At 43.1% G+C, this 26915-nt stretch overlaps 1 protein-coding gene across 1 annotated transcript in view; it reads right to left on the bottom strand.

Annotated features, from left to right (window-relative positions):
• clcn2a (chloride channel, voltage-sensitive 2a) overlaps window positions 1-26915 on the bottom strand; it is a 142493-nt gene that overhangs the window by 84518 nt on the left and 31060 nt on the right. The window contains exon 2 of the mRNA XM_047018187.1: window positions 9786-9939. Within this exon, the coding sequence (XP_046874143.1) occupies window positions 9786-9939 (154 nt within the window). The remainder of the gene's footprint in view (window positions 1-9785; window positions 9940-26915) is intronic.

The following is a 26915-nucleotide window of genomic DNA, read 5'->3' as shown; positions in this document are numbered from 1 at the left end:
TGTATTCCATGCCTGGGAATTGCTCAATTGGCTGAGATTTAGTGCTGGAAAGCAAAGGGTTGTAGGTTCAAAACCAGTCAGAAGCATATTTTTTACATTTTCATTCTGACAAAACGGTTTCTAGGCTTCCGATAAATCCTCCGGTTGTAAAACATAGCAATGCGTTTTTATTTGAGCCCATCACAACACTCCAATCATCTGTTTAGCGAGACTGTGTAAACCACTGCAAAACAAGCCAGGTTCACCACAGTAGCTAGCTACTGGAGGTCGGATGGCTGAGCCGTTAAGGAGTCGGGCTATTAATCAGAAGGTTGCTGGTTCGATTCCCATTCGTGCAAAATGACGTTGTGTCCTTGGGCAAGGCACTTCATCCTACTTGCCTCGGGGAGAATATCCCTGGGCTGTAAGTCGCTCTGGATAAGAGGGTCTGCTAAAATGACTAAATGTAAATGTATTTGTAGTCTACGCATGGTAGAGATAACGCTAATGGTTATCTCTAATGAAGTAAATTGATTGTTCTGGTGGATCCCTTGTATGTTGCTCAAATTCATTTCAGTAACCTAACCCAGGACACATCCCCACTGATGCTAGGCATGATTTGAAATTCCCTTCAATGACAAGTTATGGCACTTCAAACAACCTTTTATAAAAACTATAAGTAAGTTATTCTTTACAGCAGCAACCCAGTCATCCTGTTGTCCCATTTTTATAGGAAATGTATAAGCAGTTTCAACTTTGGCTGAATCTAACAACGCTTACCACAGGAGAAACAGCTTACTTTTTAATACAGTAACTGAACATGACAATATTCAACACTGAGAATAGCTCAAAGGGCTGGGATGGTGACCTGTAAAGTATAAGGTCGTAGGTTGGAATCCAGCCATTATCTTTTGGCCTGTCATCATTTTGATTATCTGTTTAGTTCAATAGGATGACATCATTCTGAAGTCCCACAAACAATTTCACCTTGGTATGTCAAAATATGATTGAATTGGATCAGTTTCAACGTTGGCTGAATCCAACAACGCTTACCACAGGAGAAACAGCTTACTTTTGTATACAGTTACTGAACATGACACTACTCAACACTGATAATAGCTCAATGGGCTGGAATGGTGACCTGTAAAGTATAAAGTATTAGGTTGGAATCCAGCCATTATATTCTGGCCTGTCATCATTTTTATTATCTGTTTAGTCAAACAGGACGACATCGTTCTGAAGTACCATGCGCATTTCACCTAGATATGTCAAAAGATTATTGAATTACAGCTGTTTAAACTTTGGCCAAATCGAACAAACCACGCTACAGGAGAAACAGCTTTCTTTTTTTATACAGAAATTGACCAGAATTTCTCAGCCCTGCGGGTAGCTCAATGGGTTGAAACATCGTCCTGTAAAGCGCAAGGTCACAGGTTCGCATCGCAACCTTTTGGCCTGTCATAATTTTGATTTCTTGTTTAGTTAAACAGGCAGACATCCTTTTGAAATACCATGCGCAATTTCATGCAATTTCACCTTGAAATGTCAAAATAGTGGAAAATAGTTTGGTTACAAAAGCCGTGCGAGGGATTTCAGTTGTTGTGTTCGTTCAGATGGATGTTTGTAGTGTTATTGTTGGTTAGTTATAATAGTCTTGTTGGTCACCCTGATTGAGTAAGTTGTGTAGTTTAATCGGACCAGAGAATCGGCTGCTATACAGTTACAGACTATTCTTGCAAGGAGCTGAATATGAGCGCTGCCCTAGCCCAGTTGTCCACATGACTGTTCTTAGTTTTGCATTGACTGAGAGTCTGGAAAGAAATCAACTCAAGAAGAGTTTCTATATTCTATGGAAAGTTAATAATGAGCCCTTGCTAATCATAAAATCTCAGCGGTTGGTGTGTGGCAGAGAGGCTAGAGACAATGACTTGTTACCTTATGCTCATGAGTTCTAATCCCCGCTCAGCCTATTGTTGTTGGCCAAACATGAAGTAGCTTTGCTCGATTGTTGTCCAAGTCTCGATCTTCTACAGTGTACATGTTTATAATATTTTGCCATTTTGCGGAGGAACCTGCATTGCTGCTTGCAGCTATATTTATTATTATTCCTCTTCTCCTCGCGCCACAATAATTCAACATGGTATTGGTAACTAATTTTCTAATTTGGCACAGTGATACTACATCTGAGTGGGTACCCCCACGCCAACTATGGGCCACATCAGACCATAGGGGGCGCCACAGGAAACACCCAAAAGTCCAATTTTCAAAGTGATAGCATTTCCACCCCATTGTTCCAATTCTTCTGAAACTTGGTGTGCATGCCTTATTTCTCATGGCGAACAAAAAAGCCTCAAGGACCCATCAAGTCCGCCATGATGGATTTTCCTGTACAGTGATAATTTGGGAAAACATTCCAAATTCCTCTTCTCTTGAACCAAAGGTCTAATTGACTTGATATTTGGTACATATATGTATCATTGACGTGTTTAATAACGTTAATTATAGCAATTGAATAAAATACAATATGGCTGAAAGGGGTGTATTTATATAAATGTCCACGTTGCCTCAATATGTTTGTGTCACTAAATCAAATGTCATTTTGAATGATGGGTTTTCAAACCTAATAGACTTTGAGGTGACACGTCCCTGAAGTACCATAACAATTTCACCTTGATATGTCAAAATATGACTGAATTACAGCTGTTTGTACTTGGACCAAATCTGACAATGCTCACCATTGGAGAAAAAGCTTTTTTTTGTACAGTAACTGAACATGCCAATACTCAACACTGAGAATAGCTCAACGAGCTGGAACGGTGACCTGTAAAGTATAAGGTCGTAGGTTCGAATCCAGCCACACTGAGTCTGTCATAAATTTGAATATATGTTCAGTTAAACAGGATGACATCGTTCTGAAGTACCATGCGCAATTTCACCTTGATATGTCAAAAGATCATTGAATTACAACTGTTTAAACTTTGGTTGAATCGAACAAGCCATGCTACAGGATATACAGCTTTTTTTTTTCGACAGAAACTGACCATAATTTCTAAGCCTTGCAGGTAGCTCAATGGGTTGAAACGTTGTACTGCAAAGCATAAGGTCACAGGTTCAAATCCAGGCACAGTCTTTTGGCCTGTCATAATTTTGATTGCTTGTTTAGTTAAACAGGCAGACGTCATTCTGAAATACCATGCACAATTTCATGCAATTTAACCTTGAAATGTCAACCGTTTCTTAACCTTTGTCCCAAAGCTGACAAAAAACTAATACTCATATCACGCACTCGGAGCACTGCTAGATAATCAGCGTCAGCACCCTTGGGTACCCAGCATGCAGTGCGGCATGTCAAAAAACGCAAAGACTTCTGGAAAATAGTTTGGTTACAACAGCCTTGCGAGGGATTTCAGTTGTTGTGTTCGTTCAGTTAGATGTTTATTATGTTATTGTTGGTTAGTTAATATAATCTTGTTGGTCACCCTGATTGTGTATGTTGTGTAGTTTAATCGGACCAGAGAGTCGGCTGCTATCCTGTCACAGGCTATTCACGCAAGGAGTTGAGTATGAGCTCTGCCCTAGCCAAGTTGTCCACATGACTATTGTTAGTTGTGCATTGACTAAGAGTCTGGAAAGAGATCAACTCAAGAAGTGTTTCAATATCCCATGGAAAGTTAATACTCAGCCCTTCCGAATCATAAAATCTCAGCGGTTGGTGTGTACCAGAGAGGCTAGAGACACTCTGGTAACCTTATGCTCATGAGTTCAAATCCCCGTTCAGCCTATTGTTGTTGGCCAAACATGAAGTAGTTTTGCTCTCTTGTTGTCCAAGTCTCGATCTTCTACAGTGTACATGTTTATAATATTTTGCCATTTTGCGGAGGAACCCGCATCGCTGCTTGCAGCTATATTTATTATTATTACACATCTGTCATGGGAGTCAAGGGCAGCCCCTAGAACCACATTTTCAGAAGTTGTGAAATTTGGCACACTCTTTGGGACCAGTCCGCTCATAAATTTCACCAAGTTTCATACCTCGCATTCCAACCATGTAGTGCCACCAATGGGTCAAAGTTAAAGGTGTGTTTAAACACGTTTCTTTTTAACCATATGCCGCATTTTCCAAAAAGAGGTATCGTTGGATTCCCTGGATCAAGACGAGCTCAATGCACTCTATGACATCATATCCAGTTATATAGATTCTCTTTTTGAATGTTAATGAAAAGCGTTTTTTCGCTACTACTCCTACAATTCTTGTCGAATCTTCTTCAAAATTGCCACAGATGATCTTCAGACCAAGACTCACAAAAGTTATCCCCTGGAGCTTTGATTTTCGCAACCGTTTGTTGGTTACAGCCAATCAATTTCAGCAACTGATACGGTTAAAAACGAATCTTTGATGCATTGACTCCAAACTTGGTGTATGGATTCATGACCCTGTTAAGAGGTATGAAAAAGGTAGTGTCATTTGAGCTCTAGAGGGCGCTACAATAGGCAAAATTGTGTTTTGACCAATAACTGTTGACTTGTTTGGCGTATTTAAGTGATTCCTATGTCTCGTGATATCTTATGAGATCCCGCGTCTGACGCAAGTTAACGCGTGATACCAGACCAATGGATGAGGCCGCCTTTTTGAATGAATGAATAAAACGTTTTTCCTTACTCCTACACAATGTATCCAATATTTACCAGATTTGGCAGAGATTATCTTCAGACCACAATCACCTTGACATGTCAAAATAGGACTGAATTACAGCTGTTTAAACTTGGGACAAATCTGAACGTGTGCCACAAGAGAAACGGCTTCCTTTTTGTATACAGTAACGGTACACAGCAACTCCCCGTGCTGAAAATGGCTCACTGGGAAAAGACGGGCTCCGTTGAAGTGCAAGGTCGTAGGTTCGAATCCATCCAAAATCTCAAGCATGTCATGATACTGGTTTATCTGTTTAGTGAAGCCAAGTATGCGACAGTAACTGTCGAGCAGTATAATGACAATGGTCACGATAATGGCCGGGTTTCCCAGATTCGTTAAGAAGCTCTTAACGCTCAGAGCTTCTTAGGAGCGTTTTAAGAACGCTCTAGAATGCTCCTAAGAAGCTGTTAGTGTTAAGAGCTTCTTACCGAATCTGGGAAACCCGGCCAGTGTCTCATTCTCAGGGGATTTATACTCATGAAGAGTCAGATTTATTGTGCTTTATAGATAAAGTGATGCTACATCTAGCCAGTGCATCGGATTTCTTGCATCATAACTTCTGAACAGATTTGTCATAAATCCCAAGATTGGTCTCTTCTGATTCTACGTGGCGAAACCAAGTCGAAATATATCACATTGTCCCGTGTCCACCATTTTGGGAATCGGCCATTTGGAATTTTCATAAAAACTTACTATTTTGAACTCCTCATATAATCAAATCATTTTCAGACAACAATCACCTTGATTTGTCAAAATATGACTGAATTGCAGCTTTTTATACTTGGGTCAAATCTGACAACGCTTCCCACAGGAGAAACGGCTTACTTTTAATACAGTAACTGAACACAATAATTCCTAGCACTGAGAATAGCTCACTGGGATAAGACAGGTTCCTCTGAAGTGCAAGGTCATATGTTCGAATGTAGCCACAGTCATCAAGCATGTCATGATACTTGCTTATCTGTTTCGTGAAGCCAGGTATGCCACTGTAGCTGTCCTACAGTATAACCAAAATGATAATGATTATGTTTCAATCTCAGGGGTCTAAACTCAAGAAGACTCAGATTTATTGTGCTTTATAGATATGTGTCCTCTAACCTGTAGGGGGGCGATCCCGTGTCTGACACATGTTAACTTGTGATACCAGCCGAATTGATGCAGCCATTTTGAATGAATTAATAAAACGTTTTTGTCCTACTCCTACTCCTACAAAATGTATCAGATATTCACCAAATTTGACACAGATTATCTTCAGACCACAATCACATTGACATATGAAAATTGGACTGAATCACAGCTGTTTAAACTCAGGCCAAATCTGACAACCACTTGCCACAGGAAAAATTCCTTATATTTTTCCTTATATAGTCACTGAAATCTGATTTCCAGCACTGAGAATAGCTCACTAGGATAAATTGGTGTCCTGGCAACGTCAACGTCAGAGGTTCAAATCCAGCCAAAGCTGACAAGCTTGCCATGTCTCTGATTCTCTGTTTAGCGAGACTATAAGCCACTGCAAAGGAAGCCAGGTACACCGCAGTCACTAGATGTCGAAAGTTTCTTCTGGGTCATCTGACCTGCTTGGCCACCACATTGCTGCTTGCAGCTATATTTGGGTGTGTCTGCCTTCGGCAAGGGCACAACCATTGTTATCTCACATATATATGTATAATTTTTGCCCCCCTAAGGCTCAGTCAATATTTGGACTACATAGACAACAGCTGTGTCTGTCAGGGTTGTGACCCTTTGTAGGCCACCAGTGGCCCTCGCTGTGTTCTTGTTTTTGGTTCTGTTAATCTGTTCTCATTATGACACATTGTTTTCACCCGTGCCTTGTTTGCTCTGTGCTTTTTAAGTGGCTTGGATTTTAAGTTCTGTGCTTAATTTTTCTCTGACCTGCCACAGAGTGAGAGTCATGCTTTTTAATCTACTTTTGTATGTTATTTTCTGCTTCCAATAAAAGGAAGAAACACACATCTTTTGGAGTCTGCTTTTGGGTCCACGTTTGCATTCCTGACAGTCAAAATGTTTGTCTTGGTCTCGATTGAGTTGCTTGTATTGGGATTTACGTTCCGATGCACAGTTTAGGAGGTTACAACGTTTTTGTGGCGACAAAGTGCCTTTAGTCGACAAAGGGTAATCTGTGCTAGCTACGTACATTTAGTCATTTAGCAGACGCTCTTATCCAGAGCGACTTACAGTAAGTACAGGGACATTCCCCCCGAAGCAAGTAGGGTGAAGTGCCTTGCCCAAGGACACAACGTCATTTGGCGCGGCGGGGAATCGATTCGGCAACCTTCTGATTACTAGCCCGACTCCCTCACCGCTCAGCCATCCGACTCCCAGTTAGCAACGACGTTAGCAACGATGCATGGATACAACGTGATAGAGACGTTCTAGCATGCAAATTGGAGCTTGGATTTTGAGTGAAAAATACCACCCCCAAAACATCCCAACCATTTGGCTTTGTTGAGAAAGCGATTTCGAGTGAAACTGCAATCTCAGATTTCTGGTTTAGGTTGTGAAAGTCTTTGTAATTTGAGCGAGTGCGGGTCGCCCGTGAGTCCGCCTAGTCTTTCAAGCGGCAGCCATGCTAGAAAGCGTCATAGTAGTATGGCAGCCATGCTATAAAGCGTCATAGTAGTATTTTCGTAGCTAATTTTATATTTCAATTTTACACGAAAAAACTGAAAGAGGGAAATGTTATGACGATATGACTATTGTGAAGACAGCCAGGTGATAAAATTGTAATGTAGGTTTCTGTAAAAACTTTGATTTGTTTGCTACGTGAGAGCCCCGTCAGCCTCCATTGAAGATTGCGGCAGCAACAACAGTGTTGTCAACGAGTGTTGACACTCGTCGACAACAGTGTAGTCGATCTGCGTTTGCTGAGTATTTTTTTTATTTCGTACCAGGGTCAATTCTACATCCAAATGGAGGGCAGTGTTTTAAAGATATGGCGATTGCGAAGACAGCCAGCGGGTCAGCATTTTTTTTATTTGTGTAAAAATTGGAATTTGAGTGAGACCGAGTCTTGTTTTGACGTTAACCTCAGAGTCACAGACTCGGTTCGCCCACTGGCAGTGTGTAGCAGTAGGCTACAGTACTGTCTTCAATACCACAATTATGGCTAAACTTTATTATGTCTCATTACACGGCTGTTCTTAATGCTGTAGAATGCTCCATCACTTGAATGGGGCTTCCCAACATTCTGCCGTGAACAATTTTGACCGTTGCTATGCATATTTGACCACTGTCAAGGGAAGTGGCCTTTTTGCCTCAGATTCACGTTTTTTGTAGCACTCCGCAAGTAGTCCGCTAACTTTTCAACCCCAGCGTACTCTGTTGCTTAGCGACGTCAGCTGATTTGAAGCCTAAAGAATGTTCTAAGTCTATGAAGTTCAACATCTTTGGCGAACTATTTCTCTGCTGATCAACATTACGAATGGTAACAAATACATTGTAAAAAGACACACTTTGTTAAGTTACTTTTGTTGGCAAGTAGCCGTGTTTTAAGCGGGATAATGTATGGAACGCCGGTCATTATCGGGAAAATAAGCTTATTTTATCTGCTTATTTTTCGGCGTTCTATACATTATCCCTTACAAAAGAAACATTCTCATTTCCGGCGCTTTTAAACAATAATTGAAGTGTGGATAGCAACAGCAACTTGCTTGCTTCTAGCAAACTGCTTTTGAATTAGCCATGTCCCCCTAAATTTATATCAAACTTATTTGCATTTTGGGGGGCTTATTTTCAGTTATCAGACCTTACTATTTGAATCGCAATTCCATCTGAAATACTGCCAGTGACAATGTTGTTACAGTAGCTTGTTTCAAAGGGGGTTCCTTGTTTCAAAGGGTGATCTTAATGAATTATGCAATATGAGTAGGCTAAATGCTTGAAAATATCACTAGAAGGGAAAACAGACCCACCTGCAACTGACATGAGCAAGCACACCCTGCAATTTCCCCAGAAATTGTACCCTCTCTAGTTCTTTTTGCTTTCTCTGATGAATTTGTCACCAGAATTGTATTGGACTCTATGGGGCGAGAGTTGGACTTTGTCTCGCTTTCGTGGGGCTCTCAACAAATGTGGAAGTCTGTTGGATTCCACAGACAACTGTCTACGACCAGCACGAAATAAGCTATCTATTTATCCAAAAACGAAGCATGAAGAGCAAAAATTGTGGCAATGCTGGCAAACAAAAAATATTTTTTCAACAACATCCGAAGCTCCCTTCCACTCTAAGCGTTTCAGTCTGCACTCTAAGCTTTCATGTACACACCCATGTAAATCTCAGAAACGGCTTGAAAAATTCATGAAACATAATCTGTGATATTGAAAAAAGTTGACTAGATAACAAAAAGCTAATTTTAAAGAAAATAGCTTAGGGTTTTGTCAACATTTTAAAGTTTAAATGGTGGATTTAGCTGAAAGCTTGAGGAAGAAGGACTTGGAAGTTGAAGAAGTTTTAAGACGTTTGAAAGGATTTGAAAAAAAACTCAATTGGAAAATCATGTTAAACATATTATGAATATTGATTTATATTAATTCAAACATAAGAGGTAGAATGCTGAAAAGTCATAGCAGTCATGGCCTGAAACTGCTGAATTTTTTTATAGCTGAACAGTTTTAATAGCTGAAGATACCTAAAAGGTGTCAAATAAAGTTGAATAAAGATTCAAAGAACAATACTTGGAATGCTGAAGCAGCATTTTTTTACATAAGACCCACTTTGTATGGTGGCCCATCCGACTGAATGTCACTAACTCACAAAATATCCATAGATCTTTATTTTTCTAATCTATGAGATAATCAACCAAATTTTCTGAAAGGAACCAAACATGAACACTTTATTGCCTTCTGGGGACATGAACAAAACAAGACACGTCACATTTGAGCCATATTTCATTTATATACCTAGTACCTTTACTTTTGTATACTTTTATTTCCTGTGCTTAACTGAGTAAAACCACCAGATGAACAATGCGTCCCTCAGACTTGCGAAAAGACTTCCCAATCTGGAGAGCTTGACTGATTGAAACAGAAGCTCATCCCTGTTGGTCAGCCAGTGGCTGTGCTGCAGGGGTGGCATGGTGAGTTCACTTACTATGACACTTGGCGCAGGGTTCTTTCTCATACTCCAGCAGTTCTGCTGAACGACTTCGGACGCTGGTGGTCCTCTGCAGCCTACCTCCATCCCGGAGGCGGGCCGCCTCCTCTTTGGCATACACACCCAGTTCCTGTGTGTAGCGCCCATACATCTGAGAAGCAGGGATAGAGAAAAAAATAAAAGTTAATGGAAGGGGTCTTCAAAAGCGATGAACCATTGGAAACTCTACTGTACTTTTAGTCAGTTCAAAATAACCTGTGTGCAGGATGGAAAACCAAAACTTGGTTAATTATTATTATTGAAGTACTTAATTGAATTAGCCACTCCAAACAGAAAGTACTCCACCTGGGCCTTAGCAAACAGCACTCATGGGTAAGGACCTACCTACAGACAGCAACAAGTGACTAATGGACTCACTGAGAGGCAGCCATCGCAGCAAACACAATCAATCAATCAATCAATCAATGAGCTTATAGCCAGTGGCCATAGGAGCCAAACCTAAGGTTTGAAGGCCTTTAGTGTCAGTCAGTGATGCAGGTGTGGACATGTATAAGCATGTGTAATATGTATAAGCATTGAAAAAAAACATCAGACAGTGTGAAAGTGTTCCTGTGGAACAAATATGTTATCTCTATTGATATCTATTTTCTTCTTACTCTCTACCCCTTCTATTTAATGACAGTGCAGTTTGTCATTTAGGTGGATGATGGCCAGGGAATCAGTTAACCTGCTGGGAGGCTGCAGAAGTCAAAGGTGGATGACTTGCTTTCATTCACTTGAATCAGAAATGATGTAGTCTTTTGGTTGATGTGCTCATAAACACCCCAAAGCGTCTATGGCAGGGGTGCAGTGGCGGTTCTACACGGGGGCCTACAGGGGTCAGTGGCCCTGTTAAAATGTGTCCCCCCCTGAGCTGACTGAATAATATATCGTTTTTAGGGTTCCTCCAGTAGGAGGAAACCTATTGTTTTTGTTAGTATTATTATTAGGGTTCCTCTGGTAGAAGGGAACCTATTATTGTTGTTAGTATTTTTGTTAGGGTTCCTCCGGAAGAAGGGAACCTAAAGTTTTTGTTAGTATTATTATTAAGGTTCTTCCAGTAGGAGGGAACCTATTATTTTAGTTAGTATTGTTATTGGTGGTATTATTATTATTACACTGCTGGTTCCATGGGAGTCAATGGCAGCCCCTAGACCAGAACTGTAAAAAGTTGTGAAATTTGGCATGTTGAAACTGCAGACCATTAGTAACTACTAGGGGTGGGCGATATGGCTAAAATCTCCTATGGTATGAGTAATTTTATATCACGGTTACAGTATATATCACGGTAAAGTAATTGATATACTAAATATAGTCAATTTAATTAAGAAATGGTACTATACAACCATACCGTACTTCATCATCACACTTGGTTATTTATTACAAACAAAAACAACTGCCTCACATGAGACAACACTTGAGTTAAAAACAAGACTCAAAGTTACTAGTATGAGCGCCTAGTATGTATACTAGTATGACTGATGCGCATTTGTGAAAAATGATTCACACCTTCACAAAATCAACTACAAACAAATAATTTCTGCATATGCAAGTAGCAACGCTAGTGCTAAATAACTATTTAACTAGTCGGCTCCATGACGCCGGGTAAGTAGCTAGCTCCTGAGACTTTTCACCAAAAGAACGAAGGGGAACCTTCGATTAAGACATGCTCGTAGCGAAAAGTAACCTGAACTTTCCTAGATCTTAAGCTAATGCTGAATGCTCGCTGATATAGCTGTCTGTCTTACTAGAACGGCGAATGTATGCATCGTTGCTAACGTGTGCTGACGTTGTGACTATGTATGTGAGAAAGACGCGTGTGACAGAGAGACGGAGGGAGAGCAGGGAAAGGAAATGCAGCTGAAAGAATTCGCTGCATGTTTAACCTAAATAGTGTTAAAATTAGTCTATGTGGGAAACACTGAAAAGTATACCGCCGTTGAAAAGGTATGGCAAAATCTCTCCCGGTAGACAAATTTCTACCGTTGCACGGTATATACCGTCATACCGCCCAGCCCTAGTAACTTCCATACCAAACATGGGTCACTTTAGACAATAGGTGGCGCTACAGGCCACGACCCAATATGTACATTTTCAAAGTGATGCCATTTGCAGGCCATAAGTCCCCAAATTCTGAAATTCATTACATAAGCCTTATTTCTCATGAGGAACATGGATTTTTCTGTACAATAAAGATTAAGGAAACACGTTTTTTCATTACTCCTCCTACATATTTGCTCACATTTTCTTCAAATTTTACCCTCCATGACTGACCCAACTAAATGTCTAAACTCTTTCTCTCCCCTGTCCGAGGCAGAGATCTCTGACCTCATTCTCTATCATCGCCCCACCTCCTGTCCCCTTGATCCTGTCTCTCCCCTCTCTTTCAAATCATCTCCCCCTCCATCATAACTTTTCTTCTCCATGTCCTAAACTCGTCTGTTACCTCCGGCACCTTCCCCTCTGCCTTCAAGTAGGCCAGAATTACCCCTCTACTCAAAAAACCCTCCCTTAACCCTGCCGTCCTCCAGAACTACAGACCGGTATCACTGTTACCCTTCTTTTCAAAAACAATTGAACGTGCTGTATCTAACCAAAAATTCAACTTTCTCTCTCAGAACAACCTGCTTGACCCCAACCAATCGGGCTTCAAGACTGGCCACTCCACAGAGACTACCCTCTTGTCAGTCACCACTGCCCTCCAGTCTGCCAGAGCGGCTTCAAGGTCATCCGTCATCATTCTGCTGGACCTTTCTGCAGCATTTGATATGGTTAACCAACAGATAATGCTCTCCAGACTTTCTGAGATGGGTATCACTGGCACTGCACTCCAGTGGATCTCATCCTACCTGTCGGGAAGATCCTACCAGGCCTCCTGGGGAGGCAATCTGTCAGGCCCTTGCCAGCTCTCCACTGGTGTCCCACAGGGCTCCGTCCTTGGACCCCTCCTCTTCTCTCTGTACACCACCTCACTTGGACCAACCATCACCTCCCATGGCTTCTCCTACCACTGCTACGCTGACGACATGCAGCTGTACCTGTCGTTCCCCCCAACCGATCCGAGAATCTCAGCTAGGATTGAGGTATGCCTCACAGACATCTCTGCCTGGATGACCAAGCACCACCTCAAGCTGAACCTCGCCAAAACAGAACTTCTCCTCATCACAGCCAAACCCTCGATCTCCCACAATCTTTCAATCACCCTGGGATCTGCGACGGTGACCCCTTCATCCCCTGCCAGGAACCTTGGGGTTACCATGGATGACGAGCTCTCCCTCACAGCCCACATTGCGGAAGATCAGGAGATACCTGTCTAGGCACTCCACCCAGCTGCTCGTCCAAGCACTTGTCCTCTCCAAGTTGGACTACTGCAACTCGCTGCTCGCCGGTCTCCCAGCATGCACAACCCGCCCTCTTCAGAGGATTCAGAACGAGCCCGTCTGGTCTACACTCTACCCGGACGCTCCCATGTTACCCCGCTCCTCATCTCCCTCCACTGGCTACCCATCACGGCCCGCATCAGATTCAAGACCCTGATACTGACCTTCCGAGCAGTGAACGGGATTGCACCTGACTACATCAAGTCTCTCCTGCAGCCTTACACCCGCACCCGCAACCTACGGTCAACTTCAGACAACCGCCTGGCGGTCCCACCGCTCAAGACTGGAGGACGTTTATGGCTCACCTGAGGTGATTGAAAATGCACTTCTCAAAAAAGTTGAGGATTTTCCCAAAATCTCAGCCAAGGAAAATTAAAAGTTAAGAGAACTGGGAGACATTCTAATGGAACTTGAAGTAGCGAGGGCGGATGGATACTTACCTGGTCTGTCGTACCTCAACACCTCCCGCGGCGTCAGTCCAATAATCCAGAAACTTCCAACCAGCCTACAGGAAAGGTGGGTTACTGTTGGATCACGCTATAAGGAACAACACGGGGTGCCATACCCTCCATTTGCAGTCCTTGTGAACTTTGTCACTGATCAAGCAAAAACGCTCAATGATCCTAGCTTTGCCAGCATAACAGGAGCATGGTGTCCCTCCAAGATTGAGAAGAGTGTTCTCCAGTCTAGTCATTACACACGAACATCAGTTGCTGTCAGAAGGACTGAAGTCTCAACGAATGGCGGCGACGGTGACAGCACCTCAGCAACAAGGAGAAATGATGACCCTGACAAACTGTGCCCACTGCATAACAAGCCACATCCACTGAGGAAGTGCCGCAGCTTCAGAAACAAAACGCTGGATGAGCAAAAAGCTTATTTGACGGAAAAACACATATGTTTCAAATGCTGTGCTTCATCCACCCACGTTGCTAGAGAATGTGACAAGCCTGTGCTGTGCAAAGAGTGCAACAGCGACAAACATCCATCAGTCCTGCATCCAGGACCTGCCCCATGGAAAGTTGCTGCCCATGTGAGCGGTAAAGAGCATGGCGGGGAGCAACAGCGGATAGAGACCGTCCCGTTTGTGACCTCCAAATGCACAGAAATCTGTGGAAGTATGAACACATCAAAATCATGCTCGAAGATTTGTCTTGCTCTTGTATCCTACTGGACAAAGAGACAGAGCTATGAAGACCTATTTTGTGCTTGATGACCAAAGCAACAAGTCACTGGGCAGAACATCATTTTTTTATCACTTTGGAATCAATGGAGCGGGATCGAGGTACACTCTGAAGACATGCTCAGGAGTGATGGAGACTGCCGGACGCCGAGCCAACAACTTTATTGTAGAATTCTTGGACGGCAACACGCACATCCTGCTACCTTCGCTGATTGAGTGTGACATGCTACCAGACGACAGGTCCGAAATACCATCACCGTAAGTAGCTAGACACCATCCCCATCTCGAGCATCCATCCTACTCCTCCTCGGGCGAGACCTTTTCCAGGTGCACAAGGTACGTGAACAGTGTAATGGGCCTCACAGCGCACCGTTTGCACAGCAACTCGACCTCGGATGGGTGATCATCGGAGATGTGTGTCTAGGAAGAGCACACAAACCCGCCACTGCCAACATCTTCAGAACCAGCGTGCTGGTGACCGGACGCCATTCCATACTCCGTCCATGCACCAGCAGCTTAGTGGTAAAAGAGAATATTGACAGCCCTGCTACACTCCACGCGACTCCAAGCGCTTCTCACACAGCCAGCGGTGGCCAGAACGAAGACAGCCTGGGCAAAAATGTGTTCCAGAGGACACAGCACGACGACAAGCTTGGCATGTCCATAGAAGACGAACTGAAGACGAACACGACAACGCAAACTGCTGGGTAGCACCACTGCCTTTCAGGCCAAACTGGTTCCATCTACCCAACAACAGACAGCATGCTGCTAACCGTCTCACCTCCTTGCGCCGCATGCTGGAGAAGAAACAAGGCATGAAAGAACAGTCTTCAACTTTGTGCAAGGAATGTTGGACGCAGACCAAGCTGAGCCTGCTCCAGCGCTGAAGCCCCAACAAGAATGCTAGTACTTGCCAATATTCGGCGTTTATCACCCACAGAAAAAGGACCAAATACGGGTAGTGTTCGATTCCAGTGCCAAGCACGAAGGCATCTCACTCAGTGATGTGCTTCTGCGTGGCCCCGACATGAACAACACCCTCCTCGGGGTCCTCATGCGCTTTTGCAGAGAGCCTGTTGCAGTAACTGCGGATGTGCAGCAGATGTTCTATTGCTTCATCGTCCAGGAAGAACACCGCGAGCAAAGCAAACAGATCACTGAGTACCGCATGAAAGTGCATGTTTTCGGAAACTCTCCTTCCCCCGCAGTAGCAATCTACTGCCTGAGAAGAGCGGCCCTGCTTGGTGAAAAGGAACACGGTGCTGAAGCTAAGCAGTATGTCACGAGAAACTTTTATGTGGATGACGGCCTCACTTCATTCTCCACCGAGAATCAAGCCATCTCTGTCCTGAAAAGCACAAAGGATATGTTAGCAGAGTCAAGCATCAAGCTACATAAAATAGCTTCTAACAGACGTGCAGTGATGGATGCCTTTCCCCCCGAAGAGAGAGCCAAAAACATGGTCAATTTAGAGCTGACTGTCGACCCCTTGCCAGTACAGTGCAGTCTGGGGCTCACCTGGAACCTAGAGTTTGACTTTTTCACCTTCTGCGTATCCAGAGAGAAGAAGCCCTTTACTAGAAGAGAAATCTTATCCACTGTTAACGGCCTTTACAACCCCCTGGGATACGTGTCACCTGTAACCATCCAAGGTAAAGCATTAGTTCGAGAGCTGTCTGCCGACCAAGCTGAGTGGGACGCCCCCCTCCCAGTTCTAAAAGAAGAACAGTGGACACAGTGGACAGACTCACTCTGTGAGCTTGAACAGCTTCAGATTGAAAGACCCTACACACCCGTTTCTCTGCGCTAAACAAACTACAGAGAACTCTGTGTCTTCTCCGACGCCTCCACCATGGCCATATCAGCAGTGGCTTACCTCAAGACGACAGACGGAGAGGGACACATCAATGTCGGATTTGTCATGGGCAAGTCAAAGCTGGCTCCTCATCCCCCACACACGGTTCCACGGCTTGAACTTTGCGCCACTGTCCTGGGCGTGGAAATGGCAGATCTAATCATCGACGAACTGGACACAGGCATTCACAAAGTAACATTCTACACAGACAGCCGGATCGTGTTGGGATATATCCACAACACAAAAAGAAGATTCCATGTGTACGTAGCGAACAGAGTTGCCCGCATCAGGAAGTCCACAAGCCCTGAACAGTGGCACTTTGTCAGCACCGAACACAACCCAGCGGACCATGGGACCCGCTCAGTGGCAACAGCTGTGTTGAAGGACACAAACTGGTTCAAAGGCCCAGCATTCCTGACAAGAGACTTGCACACAGACAGAGGCATTCGAACTCATCGATCCTGATGCAGACGTAGATGTACGTACACAGATCCAAGCCTTCACGACCAATGCCTCTGCCAGTGAGTTAGGCTTACATCGATTTAAGCGCTTTTCCAGTTGGAAGTCACTCAGTCAGGCCGTAGCCAAGCTCATACTCAAGGTGAGGTCCTGTGCAAAAGGCTTAACCAGCAAGAAAGACGAGTTGACACAAGCAAAACTACTTGTCATCAGAAATGCTCAACATGATGTGTTTGCTGGAGAAATAAAGTGCTTTTCTAGAGGTGAAGTCGTGCCAAAATCAAGTGCTCTGAGAAAGCTGAACCCCATGATGGATTCGGATGGCCTATTAAGAGTTGGAGGAAGGATTCCTTTGGCCGATGTACCCTAGGAAGAAAAACACCCAGTCATCGTCCCCAAAAAGCACCATGTAGCCACTTTACTGGTGAGACATTACCACGAGCATGCGCTCGTGGTAATGCGCTCACCAGGGCAGACATCTCACAGAGGGCGCTGTGCGCTCTGCTGGACTATGGCTGATTGGAGGCACCTCTGTCCAGGTCCTCCGTTCACTAACGTAGGTGTTGAAATGTTTGGTCCATGGATCATAAGCTCCATACGCACTCGAGGCGGCTTTCTAGAGAACAAACGCTGGGCAGTCATCTTTACCTGCTTAGTGATGAGAGCTGTCCATATCGAAGTCCTTGAGTCCTTGTCATCTTCAAGCTTTGTGAATGCATTGAGAAGATTCACATCTATAAGGGGCCCTGCTCGCCTAAAATCTGATGACCATGAACTGACTACTTACCTGAGAGACCAAAGCAGCACCTGGATGTTCAACCCTCCTCACTCCTCACACATGGGTGGAGTTTGGGAGCGGATGATAGGTGTTGCTCGCAGGATCTTAGATGCACTGTTGCTCAAGACAAACGGCTCCCATCTGTCTCATGAGGTCCTAGTCACACTCATGTCAGAAGTCATGGCCATTATGAATGCCAGGCCTTTGGTTCCCGTGTCATCTGACCCAGACATGCCTTCTGTCCTCACACCTGCCATGCTCCTAACACAGAAAGCTGAACCAGTATCGCCACCTCCGGGAGAGTACGATCTCAAAGACCTCTATGGAAAACAGTGGAAACAGGTCCAGGCTCTTGCCGATTCTTTCTGGAAACGCTGGCGTCAAGGATACCTGGTGTCACTCCAGCCAAGGAGGAAGTGGCACACAGACAAGCCAAACCTGAGTGAAGGAGATGTAGTGTTGCTCAAAGATGCGCAAGTCAAGCGTAATGAGTGGCCTATGAGTAGTGGTGAGAGCCATCCCCAGCAAAGACACTAAAGTTCGCAAAGTGGACATAAGGGTTGTCAGAGAGGGTACTCTAAGGGTATATTCTAGACATGTCTCCGAAGTTGTTTTACTTGTTAAAGGAGAATAGTGTTATATTGCATTATAACAGACGGGGAGTGTGTTGTTCTGTTGTAATTTGTACAGGAAAATAGCGCCCCTAGTGTGTAAAAAAAGCTAATTGAACAGTGGTATTGTTCCTTTGATGTTTCTGTTGGCAGAACGTGATATATGATTAGTTAAGAAGACACGATTTTTCCTGCTCCAATGTACGTATATGGCCAAAACGCGTTTGTCTGTAAGTGTTTTCTTGATAGCAGTTATCAGTTATTGTTTGTAAACATTACTTGTGAAAGAAATTTGTAGTGAACTAAAGTTTGTTTGAATTGTTTGCTCTATTGATGCGCAAATGAATACAAATATGCTAATCGCTAACGAGGTCTCTGGAAATTCCCATATAATCTAACCTGTCTCACAATTGATTGTTTTTCGAGACGAATGTTACTAATTGAGATGCATTCTGTATGTCTGCTCAGTTTTACAGTGCTTCCTGAGTAAAATATGAGAACAACTTCAAGCTTCATCCTTTGACTTGGGAAAACGGCAACCTTCTGATTAATAACCCGAATCCCTAACCGCTCAGCCATTTAGAAGGTATTCTAATAAGGATGTCAATGGCAGTATTTCAAATGGAATCCCGATTCAAACAGTAACACCTGCTAACTGAAAATGTGCCCCCCAAAACGTAAATACCGTAAGATTGACATTTATTTAGGGGGAAATGGCTAATTCAAAAGAAGTTTGCTGGAAGCGATCATTGTCAGTATATATTTCAAATATTTTTCCATATAATTTTACCTACATTTAAAATATATTCCACAATATATTGAACACATATCTGTACATATATTTAGTGCCGCCCCATACCCCCCCCGACCGCCCCCCGACAGCCGGAACAAGCACCGCTACACCTGCTGGCAGCAAACTTCTCTCTTCTTGGAAAGATCTTGGAATGGCTCAATTGGATGAGAGATTGTGGTTGTGCTGGTAAACGAATGGTTCCAGGTTCAACTCCAGACATAGGCTTCTTTTTTTTTTTGACAAAACAGTTTCTAGTTTTCTGGGTGTAACTATCTATTATGTAAATTTTACAATATTTTGCCATTTTGAAGGAGGAATCCGCCATTGCTGCTTCCAGCTATATATTTTACACATAATTAAAATATATTCTACCATATATTAAACATACATGTGAACATATATCTTTACATATATTACCAATACATTTTCCCATATACATCGGAATACATTATGGTGGTATATAATATTTTAGATATAAAATTGCATTTATTTTGGGATATATAAACATATTATATATTATTATATATTCATGTTGAATATTTTGCTATGTATTGAACAATATAAATATTAAATCCCATATATGGACATATATTGCATAATATATCACATGGTATTTTCCAATATACAGCAATATATTTTCCTTCCGTAAGGGAAATGATTAAGCTATACCATTGTAGTTTAAATTAAACAGTAACAGTATTATTTATTGAAATGTCGGATGGCGAGAATATCACCGCCTCGGCAACGACTGCAAAAAACTTAGAGGATAGCCGAACTGGATCTGAGTCAGAACCCTCTTAGATATCAGAGAGACCAAAGACTTAGATAGATTAGATTCCATGCTACCTAACCCGGAGGCTAGGCTGTATGAGCCACCCTTGAAACCGGCTTTCTCTCCACCAGCCGGTGGACCAGATGTGTCATGGCCTGCTCTCGACGCCAAACCAAAGAGGCCTAGAGCTGCTTCTACCTTCATCGGAGAGAGGACTGGCACCAAGCAAAATAAGCGAGGCAGAAACTCTTCCAACTTCACCTCCTGTCTCTCTCTCCCTTGTGCGTGGAATCCAAGGCAAAGAGGCACAGGAGTGCTAGCCACGCAGCTAACAAACATGAAGGGCCCAGATCGCCAACACACCATGATGGTAGCTACCACACAAATGCACATCATCATCGTCGTCTGCAACTGGGAGTCTCCCATTTCACTCCATGCCCCTCTCGGACCACTCGGGACGCTATTCGACCCCCATCAAGCCTATTCAGACAACAATATCACAGGATTATCAAGAACTAAGGTATGCTAAGACTAGCCCATTGCACTTAGAGGAGCTAACCCTGCTAGCACTAGCCCTATAGAATCTACTGCTTGCACTGACACAGTGGCTAACCTTGGTACAGCACAAGGGGCTATCAGTGCTAATCCAAATAACCTATGAACTGGCTCCATAGCTACTGATAAGGCAAATGTTGGAAATGCCAACACAACACCAAAGATGGCCACTATCTTGATCGGAGATGCCATGACAGCACGTTACAGTTTTTTACAATTGCTATGACAGTTTTTTCAATACCTTTAACAAGTTTCCTAAACTCTAACACAGTTAGCACAACATCCGTCTGTGTAGGCTGCACAATTATAGTTTTTTACACAAAAAAGGACACATTTCTCAATACTTAAGTCACGTTTTCAAAACTCTTCACACAGTGAGCACAACAGTAGTATAAGTGGGCCAAACTGTGGATCATTTATCATGGCTTTGGCACAAAATGCATTCAATGACTACATCTTTCAAATTACATTCATTCTTTTCTCACTTCGACACAACAACTGCCAAATCTCTATGTACCTACAGGCCAATTTGCACATGCTTACATACTGTTTTCAAAACAATTAAACTTCAGTTCAAAACCATAAAATAATACAAAACTGAATAAGACAGAAATTTGCTACATTTCTACGGTAATATTGTAATGAAATACATTTTGAATAAAAAAATTCAATGCTATAAAAACAATTGGACAATTGGACCAACCCCAGCTGATTCGTATTGTAGCTGAACATCATCAGCTGATTCGTATTGTAGCTGAAGAGTAACACAGGTGTTATTCTTTCAATTTCATTACAAAAGGAGACAATTTCAGAATAGTTTTGTATTGTGATGTAATCATGGACCCAGCAATAGATAGAAAAGTGGCTGAAAGAGGAAGAAGAGTGGCTGGGAGGGGGCGAGGAGTACGAATGCGCGGTGGAAGAAGAATGACAGGAAGATAAAGAGCTGTAGTCTCAGATGAGAGTTGAGCTACTGTAATTGATCATGTAGTAAATCATGGTCTCTCGATGAGAGAGGCTGGTCAGAGAGTGCAGCCAAATCTGCAACGCTCAACAGTGGCATCTATTGTTAGAGTTTTCCAGCAAACCAACAGGTAACTTGTATTCTGCAAGGGCATCTGACTGAGCTGCAGATTACAGAAATAAATAGAGCAAAGCTTCCAAACCCACTTGTGTGTAATTGCTTTTGCATTTCTGCTTAGGACTCAATGGTTATCTCACACAGGTGGGAGAGGTAGGATGTTCACCAATGTGCAGGAAACTGCCATTGTTGATATGGTCATCAGAAACAATGGCATAAAACTCACAGATTCGAGACGCAGTCTTGGCAGACAATGTGACTTTTGCAAACATCCACAGTGTAAGCCTAACAACTATTTCTATAGTCTTGAAAAAACATCAGATCAGGATGAAGCAGTTGTACACTGTGCCTTTTGAGAGAAACTCTGAACGTGTCGAGCAACTCAGGAACCAATATGTCCAGGTAAGATCCCAATAAATACAGAACTGTTTTTGAATAAAACCCACAGACACAGACACATTTGTGGGTAATGTGTACTACTGTAATAGCCCAACTCTTATGTTGCCTTGTGGATTTATTTTAGAGACTCATAGAGATTTGAGGCAGGCAAACAAAACAGGTTTCAACTTGGCCAAAACACGGCGTAGAGGAAGGAATGTGATTGGGAAGAGAGCCACAGTGGATGGCCAGAGGGGTGCAAACATCACAATGTGCGCAGCAATATCTACTGATGGACTCCTGTTAAACAAATCTCTAATTGGGCCATACAACACTGATCGTCTCCTTGCATTCCTGCATGATCTCTATGGAAGGGTTGTGGTAGGTGAGGAAAGGGATGATGAGAGAAGAAACCAGCCAACATTTGTAATTGTATGGGACAATGTGTCATTTCACCACTCCCCTGCAGTCACCGAGTGATTTGCAGCCCATCCCAGAATGTTGCCCCTTTTCCTCCCACCCAACTCTCCATTCTTCAACCTCAGAGGAATCATTTTCCTCATGGAGGTGGAAGGTTTATGACCACCATCCACATAATCAGATGTCCCTCCCAGCGGCGTAACAATGACTTGGCCGGCCCGTGTGCAGATCTCACCAACGGGCCCCTTACCGACCTATCATCAGGCGAAATTATTGAGTGTTGAGCTTAGCGATGCGCAGGGAAATTTAGGCTACTTATGATGTACAATTAAGGGTAACGACTGCTCCTTCTATGTGAAGATAAATGACGGTTTAAAAAGTGAACGGCTCTGACTCGCGAGTCTCTGGCTCTAGATTATGCTTGCTACAACACGGAATGAGCATAATGGAACAGTCAGTGATGAGCCGACGTATCTGCGACATTTGAAATAGAGCACAGAGATGAGAAGAAAATCTGATCATTTACCGAGGCTTATCCGACATTATGAATGACGTTTCGATCTGTCATGTGTGCCATCTGGGTACTAATAAAAAAAAAACAGTCACTTCAATGGTGAATATTTGATTTTATGTCCATTAGATATGCTAGTTTACATTTAGTCTATCTAGCTTTAGCTATTTTCCGACTACATCCTGCACATAGTTTACTATATCTAACCTGGCTGCTGCCTGGTATAGCCTAGGCCTATATGTGCATTTTTATGACGTTTAATAGCCATGTCAACTGCATACACCAGACAGTAAACGTTATGTAATTATTAGCCTACCCTGGTGGCTGAGTTTTAGACTCATTGCTGTTGCCGGGCTGGGGGTCAGACGTAGCGTCCTCTTCAACACGCTTCGCCACAAATCCAAATGAGGATAGTTTTGACAGCTTTGCCACCCTTACATCTTGCTCTTTTCGTTCCTGCCGCTTTCTGGAGCCACTTTTATGTTTAAAGGGCATGGCATGGGGTAGCCTAACTCGATTCAAAACGCTAATGCAACACAACTGTAGTATCCCAACAACAACTGTCTGTGGTACAACAACTGGATGGGAACAATCGTGTGTGGGTGGGCGGGAATCTTTGACAACAATTACCCAGACATCCTTGCTATTTTTCGAGGGCAATATTACTTAACAAAAACGAGATTTGTCTCATTCAGCAAAAGGCAAATGAGGGCTTCCGGTTTGGAACATGTAGGAGCAAAACGTGCGAGCGAGAGTCTCTGATAATCTGATCACAATTACCTTAAAACTCCTCCTTTAATTCAATTTTGCGTCAAGCTAATGGTTTTTATAACATATAATTTTCATTTGTCATCTTTTTTCACTATTTTACTACTGGAACATGCCGTCTACTCAGAAAAACAAAGACTCAGAAACTAAAAGGCCTACGCTGAGTAGCATGGTAGCTAGCATGGCGGCTGCTGCTAGCACTGATGACCTTGCCACGATGTTGGCTAAAGAAATGGTAAAACAACGCGAATATTTCAAAAAGGGCATGGCCGAATTGATTGAATCGTCTCTGGCGCCTATCCAGGCATCTATAGCGACTTTTCGCGAAACTATGGACACACTGGGAAAACGAGTAACTTTGGTGGAGATAACCACAGGCGACAACTTTGAAGCTCTGGCTAAGGCTGAGAAAGCCATCACTGACCTACAAGCTATGAATGCCACGTTGGTTGACCGCGTGGAGGATATGGAGAACCGATCAAGGAGGGCAAATCTTCGCATTATAAATGTGCCTAAGGCTAGCGATACCAAAGACATGGTGACACACGTCTCCACACTTTTGAAGGACGTCATGGGGAGCCAATTTAATACATTGCCTGAACTGGACTGGGATTCTGTCCAGTTCAGCCAGTCCACTGCATAGGATTCTGATACTGAAGCCTAAAAATGGCCAGCCACCTAGACCCATAATTGTTGCCTTCCACAGGTATCAAGACCTCTGCGTTGGGCAAGGCAGAACAACATAGTGTACCAGGGGAATGCACTGAGATTTTACCCTGACCTCAGTGCTGGGCTCTCCAAGAAACGCGCTGCCTTCAAGAACGTCAAAGGGGCTCTCTATCAAAAGGGGATTCAATTCAGGCTTCTCTACCCTGCGCGCCTACGTGTGACCTACGGAGAGGAAACGTTGATGTTCGAGACGCCAGCCGATGCCGAAGCCTTCTACTCCCAACGAGTGCAGGGGAGCTAGGTCCAGCATAATGTCCATCTAGCCACACCGGGTAAACTGTTGCCTAATGCCTAATAACGGTAAAACTGATCATACGGACTGGACTTATGGTTTCAGTAAGGCATGTTCCAGTGGATTGTGGTATGTTAACTTTTCATGATCACAACATTTTTTAAATGTAGCGATTTGGAAACGTAGGAGTTTTTTTTTTTTTTTTTTTTTTCAACGTTCAGGAGCTCTGTCGAACAAGACGTTAGAGAAAGAGTGTTGTCGGAAGCATCTAAATAAGGGGGGATTCCTGCGTGCTGCTAGTTTAGCAGAGATAGGAGGGTTTGGGTATGTTGGGGACAACTGGGTAGACTGGACAGGGGTTCAAGGCACCGCAGACTTTTGTTTTGTTTAAGAGAGGCATGACGGCCATTTTTTGTTTAGAACCGGACGTGAATACTGATTGTAATTCTGTACAGTGTACCTATGGCTGATAGTTCGAAGGCTACTAGTGGGGGGTCGGCTGTCAAATTCGTATCGTGGAATGTTAAAGGGCTAAATGGCCCCGTTAAGAGAGGTAGGATATTTTCTCATCTTAAGAATCTGAAAACGGATATTGCATTTCTCCAGGAGACGCACTTGCGTAACTTAGATCAACTACGTTTAAAAAAGCAGTGGGTGGGACAAATATTTCATTCTAGCTTTAATACCAGAGCAAGGGGTACAGCAATTATAATGCATAAAAGGATTCAGTTTCTTCCCTCTAACTGTATATCTGATCCACAGGGCCGTTATGTCATAGTTTCTGGGCAACTTTTTCATGTACCAGTTCTATTAGTGAATCTGTATGCTCCTAATTGGGATGATGCAGGATTTGTTCAGAGGCTTGTATGTCAGTTACCGGACCTTAATAATCATATTTTGATTCTAGGGGGAGATTTCAATTGTGTTATGGATCCGAGCCTGGACAGGTCGAACCCTAAAGTACATACACTTTCTAAAATGGCGAGTCAATTCTCAGAATTTTTTGGCCATGCTGCATGTGTGGACCCTTGGCGCTACTTGAATCCGGGTGGTAAAGCATTTTCTTTCTTTTCCCATGTGCACCATTCATATTCTAGAATTGATTACTTTTTTATTGATAAAAAACTGTTGAGCTCCTTAGAAAAGGTAGAATATTCGGCAATTGTGGAGTCAGACCATGCCCCCATACTTATGGACCTTTTTTTCCATCTCAACCACACTGGTTACCCTCAGTGGAGATTTAACAACGCACTGCTGTCAGATACAATGTTTTGCAATCTCACCTCTATAGCCATCAACACTTTTCTAGAAACAAACGCATCACCCTCTGTATCACCATCATTGCTTTGGGAAACTCTTAAAGCTTATCTCAGGGAGAAATCATAGCTTACGCCTCTCATCGCAACAGGGAAAGGAAGAGACAAAAGCAGAAGTTAATTAGAGATATATCTGAGGTGGACTGTAGATATTCCACGGCTCCAAATCCATCCCTTTATAAAGAGAGAATTGAACTACAAACCCAGTACAATTTAATCTCTACCTCTGAAACAGAACGACTCATTATGAGGTCACGGGGGTCACACTATGAGCACGGGGAAAAAGCAGGGCGACTTCTGGCACATCAACTTCAAATCAGCATCACAGATTATATCACAAATAGAAGAGACAACTGGGGAAATCACAACAGACCCTCTAAAAATAAATGATGCCTTTAAAAAATATTATTTTGATTTATACAGTTCAGAGTCACTTAAGGATTCATCACTATTTTAGAACTTTTTTAGAAACTTAGAAGTCCCTACCCTGTCTTCTGACCAAAGACAACATCTAAGTGAGCCGCTGGAGCTTGGGAAGGTTAAGAATGCCATCTCTGCCATGCAGAGCGGGAAGGTTTGTGGGCCGGACGGCTTTTCCATAGACTTTTATAAAAAGTTCTCTGATCAATTATCCCCTCTGTTATTGGATATGTTTAACTACTCATGGTCAAAGGGAAGATTGCTAGACTCTCTTAACGAAGCATCCATAATACTTTTGCTGAAGCCGGGTAGGGATGCATCCAAATGTGGCTCATACCGACCAGTGTCACTTTTAAACACTGATATTAAAATACTCTCAAAATTATTGGCAACAAGATTGGAGACACCCTTACCAGATTTAATATCAACCGACCAAACAGGTTTTATTAAGGGACGGCATTTATTTTTTAATATAAGGCGCCTTATGAATGTGTTGTATGGTCCCTCGTCTAATGTGTCTCCAGAAGTGGTGGTTTCACTGGATGCAGAGAAAGCTTTTGACCGGGTGGAATGGGATTTTCTCTTTTTTGTTTTGAAGAAATTTGGCTTTGGTGAAGTTTTTATCCGGTGGATCCAACTTCTGTATTTTTCCCCTCAAGCTTCAGTAATCACTAACCATATGCGCTCCCAAAGTTTCCCTCTGTCTAGAGGTACTAGACAGGGTTGCCCGTTGAGTCCCCTATTATTCACTCTGGCAATTGAGCCGCTCTCCCTTTTCTTGAAGTCAACACCCTCAATACAGGGTATTAGTAGGTGGGGATCAGAAGTTAAGCTATCCTTGTATGCA

This window comes from Hypomesus transpacificus, unplaced genomic scaffold (genome assembly GCF_021917145.1).
Source record: "Hypomesus transpacificus isolate Combined female unplaced genomic scaffold, fHypTra1 scaffold_96, whole genome shotgun sequence".
NCBI classification, from domain to species: Eukaryota; Metazoa; Chordata; class Actinopteri; order Osmeriformes; family Osmeridae; genus Hypomesus; species Hypomesus transpacificus.
This window is presented reverse-complemented; position numbering and strand designations above follow the sequence as displayed.